We start from the raw sequence: 15,290 nt of genomic DNA, 5'->3' as shown, positions 1-15,290 counted from the left end.
TCTGAATCCTCCCCTCGGCATGGGACAGCACCTGGTGGCCAACCGCCCTCGGAAGCCCACCTACCCCCTCGGACCAGGCCAAAAACCTCGGCATCGTGCTAGATTCATCACTCACCATGAACCGACAGGTCAACGCCTTCAGCACTAGCTGCTTCAACACACTCTGCATCCTCCGCAAGACTTTCAAGTAGATTCACCGGAGTCAATGAAGACAGTCACCCAGGCTCTCATCACCAGCATACTGGACTACGGCAACACACTCTACGCCGGCATCAACAGGTCCCTACTCCGTGAAATCCAGACAATACAGAACTGCCGCCAGACTCATCCCGCGGCACAAACACATCAGCCAACACCTACTTGGACTCCAGTGGCTCCCCGTGGAGGAAAGATTCACCTTCACGATCCTCACTCAAGCCTACAAATGCCTACACAACAACGGACCCAATTACCTCATCGACCGAATCAACTTCCACGTACCCAAAAGAAACCTCCTATCCGCCAACCTCACATTGGCCGAAATCCTTCGCATCCACCAAGCCAGAGCAGGCGGAAGATCCTTCTCCCACATTGCAGCCAAGACATGGAACATGCTACCGGCAGACATCAGACGCGGCCCCTCACTGAACCCCTTCAGGATAACCCTCAAGACTTGGCTCTTTGGCTAAACGGATCTGCTGACCCCGCCCCCATCCTCCCTGCGCCTTGAGACCCTCATGGGTGAGTAGCGCGTTTACAATCCCCTGATTGATTGATTGGTTATTAATCAGAGAGGTCTATCTTCAATACACTATGCACTGTACACAAAGCAGAGCATGACAGTACTTTAGATTGAATGGCTGTGTCCAGTGGGTGCATCTGACAGACTCAGTTACCTAATAACTCAAGCAAATTGATCCGTCGAGCGACACATGCGGATGTATTTTGTTGGATTGTTTCTCCTGCCATCCAGGAGAGATAACCTGCTTACATTTATGCTGTGGTACTCTACACAAGGTGTGTGTTGTCTAGAAATTCTAGGGGGAGGACATTTTTTTTCCTTGCCTTAGTAAGAGGAGACTCCTCGCAGTAGCAGCCTTGGGCCAAACTGATTGGGTTCATGCAGTGTCCAAGGCATCATCTTTACTGACCTAATCTCAGCTTGTGTGTGTGTGTGGGGGGAGAATGTTGAGTTTCTAGTCTTTTTAGGTCTCGCATAGGCAGCTTGCTGCCTCTACGAGGCATTAAGTAATTGGTATTAAGGGTGAAACTCCACCCATTGCGTTTTTTTTGTTTTGTCCCTTGTCATTGGTTTAAATCTGACACTGCTCTTTTAAACTTTCTCATTATTGGCTGGTGGGCCGATGCGTCTCTTCCGTTTTTGGAGGAAGCAGCATTGACCAACTACAGTTCCCTGACGCTGCAAGGCAGTGTCTTTCAATTGTACGGACTACTTTTTTTTTTTTTTAGATCCATTTCACGGCTGCTCGGCTGCTTGGCTGGAATGCGCCCTCACTGTCCTCCCTGACAGCAGCTGTGTACTGAGTCTGTGCGGAGAACAAGGGGCGGCTCAGGTTTCTTTTGCCCGTAGAGAGCCAGGACACCTCCCTGGGCTGCGCTGTAGCAGGGCAGAGCAGGTTTCCTCTCACGGGTAATACCTTGTTTTTACAAGCGAGTGGTAAGCAGCTTAATCTGCAGTTCTGTGGTGGGAGTATTATTATACAGCGCGCAGAAGGGCTGCCCCCATCCCACCATCTGCTCGTGGGCAAGAGTGAGCCTCTGCCTGTAACGAAGTCGTGTGGTGCAGCCTCCCCCTTGCATCTCTTCCAAAGAGAAACCCAGACCCTGGTTGTTTGCCCAGGTGTTTTGTTATAGTGGGAGAGGAATCACTACTTCCCGTTTGCACTGCGTACAGGTTTCTATGTAAAGAGCAACTGCACTTTTACACGTTTGTTGTGTCACAAAGTGAACCCACTTAATCAATTACTGATAAACTAACCATTTCGCTTGGTTTACAGAGTAGTTTGCCTCTTCCCGAGTGCCTTAATTGTAAGTAAAGTACAGAAACACTACAAATGCTCAAAACACGCTGCTTCTCTCTGGTGTGGAGATCTTCTGACTTAGCTTTCATTCTTTTTCGTGCTTCAGACAAGCTCGCATGACCCTTTGCAGAATTTACTTGTGTGATTGCAGGCTAGCCTGCACTCAGTAGTCCCCCTGGGGCCGCGAGATCCGAACCAGGATCCCCAGCTGCTGAGTCAGCATCTCTGACCCCTGTGCCATGCCCTAATTGTAGAGACACGCAGTAGCACTTAAACGGCAAACTGCTGTTTTGACAATTAAGCCTGTACCTTTGTTTATTAGTGCTACAAGTATATTTTCATTTAGCATGTAACAGTTTCAACGTAATGTCTAAATACAAATCACTCCCGAAATATAACCACTGGCTGTCTATCCAAAACAGGATAAAGTTTAAAGCTATGTGTACAGTCTATAAGGCAATGCAGGATCAGGGGCCTCGTTTCCTTAAAGATCATCTAATACCTTACTGTCCAGCCAGAAAGCTACGATCTGCATCACTTAATCAATTAGTGGTCCCACGTAGCAGAACAGTCACATGGGGCGACCGCCGCTTCCTAGTTGCGGCCCCCAAAATCTGGAATTCCCTACCATACCACGTCAAAGCCAGTTCATCACTCTTACAGTTTAGAAAAATTTTTAAGACATGGTTATTCAACCAATAACATAGTACACCCAGCATATACCTCACCTCTATGGAATGACATTCTGCAGTCTAGCGCCGAGACACCCAAGGGTAATTGTTCGCGCTTTATAAGTGTCAGTAAATAAATATATAAATAAGTATTCTTAGCATAATTGTGAAGTTGTTGCCTTACATAACGTATCATACCGGTGTTCGAGTCTCATCTTTAGCGCTAGCTTGAGTTACCGCTTAATGTTATACAGGACTCGAACCTGAAATTCGTTCCTTACTTTTATATTTGTATTTTATTGTATACGTGATGCTTGTTTTAGACTGGAGTTTGGTATGTTGTATGCTTAACTGTCATATCTTGTAGATGATCTGCTGCATTACATCGCCCCCACTCATAGTCATGGTGGTCCTCCCTTGTCAATCAATCAATCACTGCATTTCTAAAGCTTGCTACATACCCGCGAGGGTCCCAAGGTGCGGGGGGGGAGGGGGGCTGGGGTGCTACTGATTGAAGAGCCAGGTCTTGAGAGGTCTTCTGAAGGCCAGCAGGTCCTGAGTCTGTCGTAGGCTGGTAGGGAGAGTGTTCCAGGTCTTAACGGCGAGGTAGGATACGAGGAACTGTGGCAAGGGCGAGGTTGGCTGAGCGAAGGCTACGGGTGGGGGTGTGGAAGCTGAGTCGGTTGTTGAGGTATGTAGGTCCGTTGTTGTGTAGTGCTTTGTGTGCGTGGATGAGGAGTTTGACGGTGATCCTCTTGTTGACGGGGAGCTAGTGCAGGCCTCCCAGATGGGGTGTGCTGTGGCTGCGTCAGGGGACGTCGAGGATCAGTCGTGCCGAGGCGTTCTGGATTCGCTGTAGTCGTCTCAGGAGCTTGGTTGTTGTTCCTGAGTAGAGGGCGTTTCCCTAGTCTAGTCTGCTGGTGATGAGGGCCTGGGTGACGGTTTTTCTCGTGTCGGGGGGGGGATCCATTTGAAGATCCTGCGGAGCATTCGGAGGGTGTTGAAGCAGGACGCGGAGACGGCGTTGACTTGCCTGGTCATGGAGAGGCTGTAGTAGAGGATGACCCCCAGGTTGCGTGCTTGGTCTGTGGGTTGCGGAGCTGAGCCTAGAGATGTGGGCCACCAAGAGTCGTCCCAGGCTGATGGGGTGGGTCCGAGAATGATGACCTCCGTCTTGTCTTAATTCAGCTTCAATCTACAGTCCTTCATCCAGTCGGCTACAGCCTTCATTCCTCTGTGGAGGTGTGCTTTGGCGGTGCAGGGTCTTCGGTGAGGGATATGATCAGCTGGGTGTCGTCGGCGTAGGAGATGATTTTGAGGTTATGTTGTCGTGCGACGTGGGCAAGCGGGGCCATGTAGATATTGAACAGCGTTGGGCTGAGGGAGGATCCCTGTGGGACGCCACAGATGATCTTGGTGATTTTTGAGCGGAAGGGTGGGAGGCGGAAGCTCTGGGTTCTGCCGGAGAGGAAGGATGTGGTCCAGGCCAGGGCCTCTCTTGAATTTCTATAAACACTAAAGAGGTCTTGTCCGTACGTGGCCAGGAAGGACAATTCTAGTTTAGAAAAAAAGGGGAGACCTGGCAACCAATTTAGTTGCTGCTATTTATTTAAACGCAGACTTAGAACCTCTGTTAAATCAATTCAGAGGATCTGTTCAACTTAATCATACATGAATTAGAAATAGTTTCCATGAAACATACCAATATTCAATTCGTCAGATATGTGAAAAAACACAATCAAAACAAGTTCAAACAAAAGTAAAATCAGAAACAATGAATTGTCGACATTTGCGAATACGACATAAATCATAAGGCAAATACAATGGGTTTGGTACAATTTGAACAATTTCTGAGCATTGTCAAAACTCTGTTATAAATAAAGAGTACACCAGAACAGTATTTAACATTTACTAGGTCCTTCTGTGCAAATATTCTTTTCTTTTCTTAAAGGACCTAACCCACAAAGGACTGAGTTTCAAATAGTCATAACAGAACCTAGTCTAAATAGACTGTATTCTAAAACTAATGAGCCTTCAGTGGGTGGTGAGAGTCCATTCGTAACTAATGTTGAGTGCCGACGCGTTTCCAAACCGTTTATGTAATTTACGTTTTTTCTTCAGGGCAGGACTGGGTACCTTCATAAAATCGTAAATGTCCTCTGTGCGAGAAAATCATTTTATGGACTGGTTTGTTTGTGAATATTCAGATTCAATGGTGACATTGTCAATTACACTCTTTTAGCCGCACATCTTTTCACATTATTCGCTAGTGTTCCGCTCACTCGAGGCATTAGTGTGGCCGACTCGAACACCAGAAGGACAGGGTTCCGCTTATGGGTGAATCAATCTTTTCGTAAGTTTGTTAGGCGTTGTGGCATCCAAGTTCCTTCCACCAAGCGTTCCTGCGTCATGGAGGCGTTCTGATAGAGTTCGGTGGCAGACTGTGTCAAAGGCTGCTGATAGGTCCAGGAGGATGAGGGCGGCTGTTTCTCCTTTGTCCATCAGGGTCCTGATGTCGTCAGTGGCGGCGATGAGGGCGGTCTCGGTGCTGTGGTTGCTGCAAAAACCGGATTGGGAAGGGTCCAAGAAGTTGTTGTCCTCGAGGTAGCGGGTTAGCTGTTTATTCACAATCTTCTCTGTCACTTTTGCCGTGAACGGGAGCAGGGAGATGGGCCGGCAGTTATTGAGGTCTTTGGGGTCCGCATTGGGCTTCTTCAGAAGGGCGTTGATCTCGGCGTGCTTCCAGCTTTCCGGGAAGGTTGCTGTCTGAAGGAACTGTTGATTGTTTTCCGGAGGTGGGGTGCAGTGGTTGTGCTGGCTTTGTTGAAGACGTGGTGAGGGCAGGGGTCGGATGGGGATCCGGAGTGGATGGAGTTCATGGTTCTGATGGTGTCTTCATCGCTGACTTGGGTCCAGGCGGTCAGGTGGCTGGTGTGGGTGGTGATCGCAGGGGTGGTGGACTCGGTGGTGGGTGTGGGGGTGTCGGAGTTGAAGCTATCGTGGATGTCGGTGATCTTGCAGTGAAACAAGGGGGCCAGGAAGTCACACAGGTCTTGTGATGGTGGGATGTGATTGGTGTTGGAGCTGGGGTTGCAGAGTTCTTTAACGATGCTGAAGAGCTATTTGGTGTTGTGTGCGTTGTTGTCTAAGTGGTCCTTGAAAGGCGGTCCTCTTGGCGGTCCTGATGAGTTGGTGGTGTCTGCGGGTGGCGCTTTTGTGGGCTGTGTGGCTGTCTGGTGTTCAGTCGTGGAGCCATTTCTTCTCCAGCTTCCGACAGGTGCGCTTGGAGATCCGGAGGTCTTAGGTAAACCAGGCGGCTTTCTTGTTGGTGTGGTTGGTTGTGGAGGTTTTGAGAGGGGCGAGGGTGTTGGCGCAGTCGTTGATCCACTGTTTGAGGTTGGTCGTAGCGGTGTCTGGGTCGGTGGCGTCGGCAGGTGGTCTCAGGGCGAGGGTGGTAGTCAGTTGGTCCTTGGTGACCTTGCCCCAGCAGCGGCGAGGTAGCTGTTGGGTGCGGTGGTGTGTGGTAGGTTTCCTGAAGGTGAAGTGGACGCATCTGTGGTCGGTCCAGTGGGGTTCAGTGGTGTGGTTGAAGAAGACTTGAGGGCTTGTGGAGAAGATGGGGTCCAGCGTGTGTCCAGCGGCGTGGGTGGGTGTAGTCACGAGCTGTTTGAGTCAGAGGTTGGTGAGGTTGTCGATCATGGCGGTGGAGTTGGCGTTGTTGTTGTTCTCGAGGTGGAAATTCAGGTCCCCGAGGAGGATGTAGTCCGTGGAGGCGAGGGCGTGGGTGTGGACGAGGTCGGCGATGGTGTTGCAGAACTGTGGTCGTGTCGCAGAGCTGTGGTCGTGGTCCGGGTGGTCTGTAGACGAGTGTTCCTTTGAAGGTGGTGTTGGGGTCGGTGTGGATCTGGAAGTGCATGTGCTCAGCGGTGGGAGGGTGTCGTCGGTGTTGGTCGAGACTCTGAGGGAGTCCTTGTGGATTATGACGATTCCCCCTCCAACTCTGTTGGTGCAGTCCCTGCGGGAGATCTTGTAGCCCTGTGGGATGGCTATGGCTATGTCTGGTGCTGTGGTGGCGTTCAGCCAGTTCTCCGTCAGGAAGGCGATGTCCGGGTTGGTTGAGTCTAGGAGGTCCCAGAGTTTGATGGCGTGTTTGCGAGTGGAGCAGGTGTTGAGGAGAATGCAGCGGAGGTGGTTGGGTTCTCTGGCTGGTGGTTTGGAGGGCTGGTTGCTGGTGAATCTGCAGTTCCGGCAGGCGAAGGGCCCTTGGGTGCACTTCGGGGTGGCCCGGTAGCAGGGGTGGTCTTGTCCGGTGTTGAGTGCGTGGAGGGTGCTGGAGTCGTAGTGCAGTCTGGCGTTGCGGGGGAGCGGGGTCCAGGGGTCCTGGCGCTGGCCGCGGTCCAGGCGCAGACGGGCTTTCATTTGGCGTGCGGTCGCCATAAGAAGGGGAGGTGGGAGGGAGGAGCAGCTCGGAGGTGGGAGGGAGCCAATGGGGGCGGGGTGCGGAGCCGCAGGGACGCAGCGGCGGGAACGGGCAAGGGGAAACGAGCCTAAGGCAAGGCAACAGGCGAGCAGAGCAAAGAGGACCCAGGCCACAAAAACGGTCACAAATAATGCAGCGAACTGGGGCACAAAAACAGGGGCACAAGAGCACAAAAAGAGAACAGGTGGCAGCAACAAAACTCAGGCCCACTGGCCACCAGGGATGAGGCGCAGGTGGAAGCCTGCGGGTGGAGGCGGGCCTCGACACCCACAGATCTGAATCAGCAGCACAGGAACACACAAGGTGCAGTCAGGTGGGGCTGCGCGGGCGGCGTGGGGAGCGACCTGCCTGAAGGCAGGGTTAAGGGTCGCAAAAGCACTTAATTTCATTGCCTGTGAATTTGTTAAAAATGCTTCTAGGATGACCCCTAACTTTTATTTGTCTATGTGTCTTAGCCCATTATAGCATGGTAAGGGTTTGACCTGATAGTTATGGCTGACCAAGACTCGGTTACCTGCCATCACACACCCAAACACTTTTTGGAATTGTGCATATGTGTTTGATCCATTCGTCCCTTATGCTTGCAACGCAAAGACTCGCTCATGTCTATGCCTTTGGTTGGCCCTTCTGTTTTGCTCACTCTTGTATGCTACTTCAGTTCTGTGTCCGACTTCTTCCATCTCTGAGATTGGTTCCTCCCATTAACATCTGAACTTGTGCTTTTATAGCTTCTGCAGTATGTAGCTTTATGTTCTCAGTGCCCTCTTTCTTCTTGTGCAGGTCTCCTACCTGTATTTTTGCTGTGTTTCTCATCCGATCTGGGACTATGAGAGCCTTTTCTCTCTTTTTTCCACCTCCCTCCCCTCTCCTATGTTTGCCTGCTTTCAGGGTGTGTTCATGAGGTTTCGATCTATTTTTACTCCGAAAGGCAGGTAAATAATTGCACAAACACTCTTTCTCTCAATTTCTCTGCTTCTCTCTCATTTTCTCTCCGATGGAGGTTGATCTGACCTGTCCTTTCCCCTCCTATTCCAACATATATCTCAGATCACAAGTGTGTGGGAAAATGGGGCCAGCACCAAGCAACCAATCATTCAACAAAAGAGTGATTGCATGGCAGAACTGAAATGAACACTCCTCCACATCACCAGATTCTGAATTTATTCTTGACTCAATGTGGTACCACAGCAGAGAAACACACATGACATGTATTGAGGCTTCACAATGGCTCTATAGTGTCAGAAATAGCTGGCATGAATAGGTTAGGTTGGCATCTGAATGGTACATTGTAAATATAACATAGTCACAAGTAAGCATGGGCGGAAAATCCGTTACGCTCGCGGATTTTGCGGATTTTCGGTAAATTCGCAATCCGTGAGATTCGCGAATTTCCCGCAAAATTCGCACGCAGCGGATTTTTTTTCTTTGCGGTGTAAGTTCGCAATTGCGAACATGTAGGTGCGGCGGGCAGCAACAATCTCGCACTCGCGAAATTACAAAAATTGCAATTCCGCACAAGAAATCTACTAGCAAGCAGCATAGACCTTCTGAAAATGATTATTTTTATCAGAATAACTCCTCAGGTTGACATTTGCCTGCACTTTTTTAGATTTGAGGCCTTTTGATTTTCTTTGGATAACTTTTGGATTAGAAATCAACTTTCTCATATAAGCTTGGTGGGGCATTAAAGTTGCTGTAATGCTGCTCTGCAGAAAAACGAGTTTTGCAAAAGTGAAAGCAGGTTCAAAAGTTCAAACTCATCATTAGTAACCTTTCCCTGTAGTGCTTCCTGACAAGGGCCCCTCAATCAATCAATCAATCAATGACACTTGTATAGCGCGCTACCTACCCGTAGGGTCTCAAGGCGCTGGGGGGGGGGGGGGTGCCGCTACTGCTCGAACAGCCAGGTCTTCAGCTTCTTCCTGAAGGAGAGGTGGTCTTGGGTCAGGCGCAGGTCGGTTGGGAGGGAGTTCCAGGTCTTGGCGGCCAGGTAGGAGAAGGACCTTCCTCCCGTAGTCGGTCTTCGGATGCGGGGGACGGTGGCGAGGGCGTGGTTGGCTGATCGGAGGTGGCGTTTGGGAGCGTAGAAGTTGATTCGGCTGTTGAGGTAGCTCGGGCCCTGGTCGTGTAGGGCTTTGTGTGCGTGGGTGAGGAGGCGGAAGGTGATTCTTTTGTTGACGGGGAGCCAGTGAAGGTCTCTCAGATGTCCGGTGATGTGGCTGGTTCGTGGGATGTCGAGGATGAGTCTGGCTGAGGCGTTCTGGATCCGCTGGAGTCTCTTCTGGAGCTTGGCGGTGGTGCCGGCGTAGAGGGCGTTGCCGTAGTCCAGACGGCTGGTGACGAGGACCTGGGTGACGGTCTTCCTGGTCTCGGTGGGGATCCACCAGAAGATCATCCGTAGCATGCGTAGGATGTTGAAGCATGCCGAGGAGACGTTGTTGACTTGCCTGGTCATGGAGAGGGAGGAGTCCAGGATGAAGCCCAGGTTGCGTGCATGGTCTGTCGGTTTGGGTGCGGTGCCCATGGCGGGGGGCCACCAGGAGTCGTCCCAGGCGGAGGGTGAAGAGCCCAGGATGAGGACCTCCGTCTTGTCAGAGTTCAGTTTCAGGCGGCTGGTCGTCATCCACTCGGCTACCTCTTTCATCCCTTCGTGCAGGTTGGCTCTGGCGGAGGCGGGGTCGTTGGTCAGGGAGAGGATCAGCTGGGTGTCGTCGGCGTAGGAGATTATGCTGAGGTTGTGTTTGTGTACGATGGCCGCGAGGGGGCTCATGTAGACGTTGAAGAGGGTGGGGCTCAGAGATGACCCTTGAGGGACGCCGCAGATGACTTCGGAGGCCTCTGACTTGTACGGTGGTAGGCGGACTCTCTGTGTTCTTCCGTCGAGGAAGGAGATGATCCATTCCAGCGCCTTGTCCTGGATTCCAACGTTGCTGAGGCGCTGTACTAGGGTGCGGTGGCAGACAGTGTCGAATGCCGCGGAGAGGTCTAGGAGGATGAGGGCCGCTGTTTCTCCATTGTCCATCAGGGCTCGGATGTCATCGGTGGCGGCGATGAGGGCGGTCTCGGTGCTGTGATTGGCTCGGAAGCCGGACTGTGAGGGGTCGAGGGATCCGTTCGTCTCGAGGAAGGCGGCCATCTGCTTGTTGACGGTCTTCTCGATGACTTTGGCTGGAAACGGGAGGAGCGAGATGGGGCGGTAATTCTTGAGTTCGGTGGGGTCCGCTGTTGGTTTCTTGAGGAGAGCGCTGAGTTCGGCGTGTTTCCAGCACTCAGGGAAGTTGGCGGTGTCGAAGGAGGTGTTGATGATGTCCCGCAGGCGGGGTGCGATGACAGCGTCGGCCTTGTTGAAGACGTGGTGAGGGCAGGGGTCGGTCGGTGATCCGGAGTGGATGGAGTTCATGGTGCGGATGGTGTCTTCGGTGCTGATCGGGGTCCAGGCGTGGAGGGTGGTGGTGGGGGGTGGTTGTTCGGTCAAGGTGTGCGTTGGTTGGTTGTTGAAGCTGTTGTGTATGTCCGCGATCTTGTTGTGGAAGTATGAAGCGAGGGAGTTGCAGAGGTCTTGTGATGGGGTGATGTCGTTGTTTCCTGCGCTGGGGTTGGAGAGCTCTTTCCAAAGTTCAGTTGCTAGTTGCAACAATTGTATGACCCTGCTCTGACCCTCACAGCAGGCACATAGAATAGCTACAAGTAGGCCACAAAGGTCCTGGAAAAAAAAATTGCACTGCAACAGAAAGCAAATTACAGATAAGGATGCAGGTGCCAGACTGGAATTTTAAGACAGTGACACATTAATAAATCAACCCCAAATTAATTCATGTCAGTTGAAGCAGGCAGGTGTGCTTGCTTTCCCCCCCCCCCATAATCTACAGTGATGATGAACCAGAGGGTGGCATAAGGCATTGATGTACCAGAGGGTGGCATGGGTAAAACAGAGGGTGGCAGGGGTGAAACAGAGGGTGCTGGGAACCTGTGATGATGAACCAGACGTAGAAACAACATAATCGTGACCGTTGCGAGCCGACATGTAAGTTCGCAATTGCGAACTGTTACAAAACCCTCGCGAACTGGCAGAAATCCTTGCGAACTGGCAGAAATCCTTGCGAACACAAAAAAAAAATCAGCAAATTCGCGAGAATTCGCGGATTTTGCGGATTGCGAGTTCGCAAATTCGCAAAATTCGCGAACGCCAGATTCGCAAAATTCGCCCATGCTTAGTCACAAGGCATTCCCTTGCGTGTTCTGTAAACACATTTTTATTTGTATTTTATTTCTTTGCATTAAAAAGGTCTGTCAGAAGATTTTGTGGGACGTGGATCAGAAACTTTGTTTGGCCCACTGGGTGTTTATTCAGTTTTTATCAGGTGCAATAAGCACCTGAGTCTTTAACTGAAAAAAATGTCCTCCAGGGAATGAAAAAACGCAGCATTTGTCACCATCTGGATGAGCGGCCATGCAACCATCCCCCAGCATTAGCAGTCGTGCTTCAAAAGCTGTAAATACATGTATTCTGCAGAAGCAAGGGGCAGTGAAAGTGCAGGGACTGAGTCATAAGGTGCCCTCAGCTGACCCTCTAATGATGACCCTCATGGTATATTCTTAGTCCCATTTGGAAAATCCTAATTATGTCTACATTATTATAATAAGACATCGGAGTGGAAAGACTCACGAGTAACACACCTTGCACACTGTTTTAATTACTCTGCAAGGATTCTTTCTTTTTCTCCTCTTACAATTTCACTTTCTCCCGCATCAGACCTTTGTCCTATTTGACCTATTCCACTGGTGCAGGACTAGAAAGATAACTCTGTGGGAAGGCATATAAGGTTGTCTTAAGGATGAAAAGCCAACGTGTGTGGGATTCTCATGCACGTGCCTTTGAAGTCCATGGAAACTGCTTTGCTCCTTTTGTTTGGTATCATCTAAACTGTGGTGCACATTACATAATACAGTTAACAAGGGCCAGGTCTTTTGGTGCCCTTAAGTGTAACTTAAGTGCACTAAAAGGCATAAACAATTGCAGATTTCTCTGCTTGATTTACAGAGAGACAAGAGGAAATGTAGGATCTTTAATGTGCTTATAATGACAGAAAGTTGGCCTGAATGTGCTTGTTTCATCTAAAGCTGAGGGGATGCCATTCTCAGTGCACTCAAAATCATGTGGCTTTCTGACAGAGCTTTACTTTCGGTGTACTCTTTGGAAAGGACAACTTGTTTCATTTACTCTGTCGTGTGGTATATGAATTTGCTTTGAAACATTAGCCCCTCCTTTTTCAGGAAACATTGGAAGAGGAGAAACTGGTATCACCCAAGGAGATTTCGAAGAGCTGTGGATGCAACCGGAAAGAGAAACTTGTGCCTAAACCTAAAACCCTGGAACATGAAATTAAACGCCAAGTGAAATTTGCTGACGAAGATGAAGGTACTAGGACACTGTTCTATAAACATGAGATCTATTTGTTTGTTTTGGGTTCCTGGCTGCTTTAACATTCATAACATGCTGATCTATTTGGAGCTGTTTTCAGCGAAAGTTTAGAATGAGGAAAAAATATGCTCAAAGTATGTTTGCTGCAAATAGAGATAAGGGCCAATATTGTATTGGACCACTTGTTATATGAGAACAAGGAAAAGTTATAAGAATGACTCCAGATCTTGATGTAAAGGAATTTGGGAAAATCACATGGAGGACGCCACAAGGGTCCTGGTTTACAGATTGGCACTAGAAAAATACAGTAACGCACAAAACAAAGGTAGAGGGCCCAGTATATTGAAATCTGTGCTTGAAACTTTTTTGGAAGGCAGCTTTGTGGTAGACAATATGTTGAGAATGTGTTAGTTTGGAAAAGAAAGTGAAATTGTAGGTGGAAGACCAAGAATGGTTGGGTTGCAGTGCTAAAACAAGACCAATACGGACAAATTTGCTAGTGAATGTTATGTTGGTATTTCTGTATCACACAGTCTTTCTTTAGTATATTGTTGTTGGTTGTTCTGTTGCCTCAGCATGCCATTCTGGGGTTTCACTGTAATCTGAATCATCGGTGATGATATATTCTGAGTATTGTATTCAATCTGTCTCTGGTTGGGTGATGGTGGGCTTTATCAAGTCGGTCTGGTGAACAAAAGTATTGTATGTACCTGTTGTAATAGTGATTGAGAAAAGAGGTGGCTGTATAAGGTGAAACTGCAAAACAAATATGTTTTTATTCCTAGTGCTGAATTTAGGTGTAAAAACATATTTCAGATTTTGACTAATGTGAATTAGCCACTCTTCCTAGATTTTTCCAGTACAAATTTCTCTAGTTGTAACTAGTAGGTAATAGGGAAAACCTGCATTTTTGGTGCAGTTAAACTTCATTCACATAATATATTCCCCATTTTGACCTGTACTGCAGCTAGGTGCAGTTATGGGTATACATTAGGGTAATTATACCGCAAAGTAAGTCCACGCAAATCAGAATTTGGTATCGTGAATTTTAATTGGGAAACCAAATACGTAGATGGCACATGTTTGACTGGTGGAAAGATTTGCATAACCAACATTGAATGCTGCTTAATTGAAAATGTTTTAAACCGATTCCGTGTGTCTCTAGGGACAGACAAGCAATTGAGGACGTCCGAGGTTGATGACATCATTGACTCCACTCCAGAGCTGGAGCTGCAGCCCAGCACGTTGACATTCAGGTAATTGTACTCTAGTTTGAAGTGAGCACTTATGCTGGGGCAGTGCTGCCGGAGCTAGCGTGGGGCTTTTCAAAGGCCCATATTCCATTGTTTGTGAACATTCCTAGATCAAAGCTTCTGAAGAACTATAGCCTATGGTCATTTAATGCTTTTTATTCTTGTATTCTAAATCTTAGCAATGTGCTTAAGTGTATGGTGACAGTTAAAAAGGCTATACTTATGTTCTGCACCCCAGCACTCCTAAGAAGCGGGGAGATGAGGAGGATGAAGAGACCGGGGAGGAGGAGGAGGAGGAGGAGGAAGAGACCGACAGAAACACAGACTCCTTGTTTGCTGAGGTCTGCGGTGCTAGCCCTGAGTACATTGGGGATATGGACGAAGGAGCTGACCTGCAAGGTATGTGCCTATCTTCTCTTACAAACATTCGTTCTTATCCTACCAACCCATTTGCCCAGCTCCTCTTGAAAGGAAACCTATTGCCTGGAAGTGTTAGTCAGGTTCCTCCCGTCCAGCTAGCTCTGCCCCTACTCAGCATTTGCCATCATTGCACGATCCATGTGGTTCACCTGTGTACAGTGATTCAGACCAGCAAGCCTGGAACAGCTGGAGGAAATCTCTGGAGGAAGACGGGGGCGATATGGGACCACTGGCAGAGAGAGCTTAAAATAAATTGTTAAGTGGGGCCTCCCACTTGCAAAGGGCTCAGGGACGAAGCATAAAAGAAGGGGAACAAAATACGGGTGCAGGTACGAGGTTGAGACGGCACTGTCTACATTTCTGTTTTTTCAACTGACTTTCATATACTTAAGCTTCAGGTTCTATGCACGTTGTAGTCTTACTTCATGTTAGCAGTATATGGGACACATCCTACTTTTGTTCCAACTGTGTTGAATGCACGTCTAAAAAATACGCAGAGCACCTCTTTGCGTCCCGCATATATCCCGTAGACACTCCGCTCTTGAGATCCGTTCCTGAAGTAATGCAGAACTTGTCAGAGTGTTCTGTGGAACCTGTTTGCTGACCTATGTGGCGACCGCCCTCTCTTTGCTCTATTTACCTACCCCCAGGTTGAGAACAAAACACACAAGTATGCATATGATATCTTCATGGTGGCTCCCTTACTTATCGTGCATTAGCTCTCTTATCAGCTGCACCTCCCCATCCAATCCACTTCCATCAGCAAAAAATGTAAAGAATGATTTAATTTCTTTAGGCGTAGAGACTAAATTAACCTTTTAGCAGGTCTCCTGCAATAAAAAATAAAAAAAGTAAAGGGGTGTGTGTCAAGGCTCTTCGTCTACTTAACTGTTCAGCTTTCGCTTGCATTTGACTTTCACCCACCACAACATATAACGTGGGGCAATGTGTCCGCTCACTTCAGCCATTGGCTCTCCTGCACATTAGTGGTGACATTTTGCCAGATCACATGTGCACACCTGC

General features: G+C 48.9%; 1 protein-coding gene across 4 annotated transcripts in view; it reads left to right on the top strand.

Moving 5' to 3' along the window:
- LOC147701782 (C-Jun-amino-terminal kinase-interacting protein 4-like) overlaps positions 1-15,290 on the top strand; it is an 861,003-nt gene that overhangs the window by 236,062 nt on the left and 609,651 nt on the right. For all 4 annotated transcript variants that reach the window (XM_086930413.1, XM_086930411.1, XM_086930412.1 and 1 more), the window contains exons 7-9: positions 12,447-12,591; positions 13,760-13,850; positions 14,086-14,246. In XM_086930413.1, the coding sequence (XP_086786539.1) occupies positions 12,447-12,591; positions 13,760-13,850; positions 14,086-14,246 (397 nt within the window). The remainder of the gene's footprint in view (positions 1-12,446; positions 12,592-13,759; positions 13,851-14,085; positions 14,247-15,290) is intronic.

Source organism: Lissotriton vulgaris, chromosome 7 (assembly GCF_964263255.1).
Source record: "Lissotriton vulgaris chromosome 7, aLisVul1.2, whole genome shotgun sequence".
In the NCBI taxonomy this organism is placed as follows: Eukaryota; Metazoa; Chordata; class Amphibia; order Caudata; family Salamandridae; genus Lissotriton; species Lissotriton vulgaris.
This window is presented reverse-complemented; position numbering and strand designations above follow the sequence as displayed.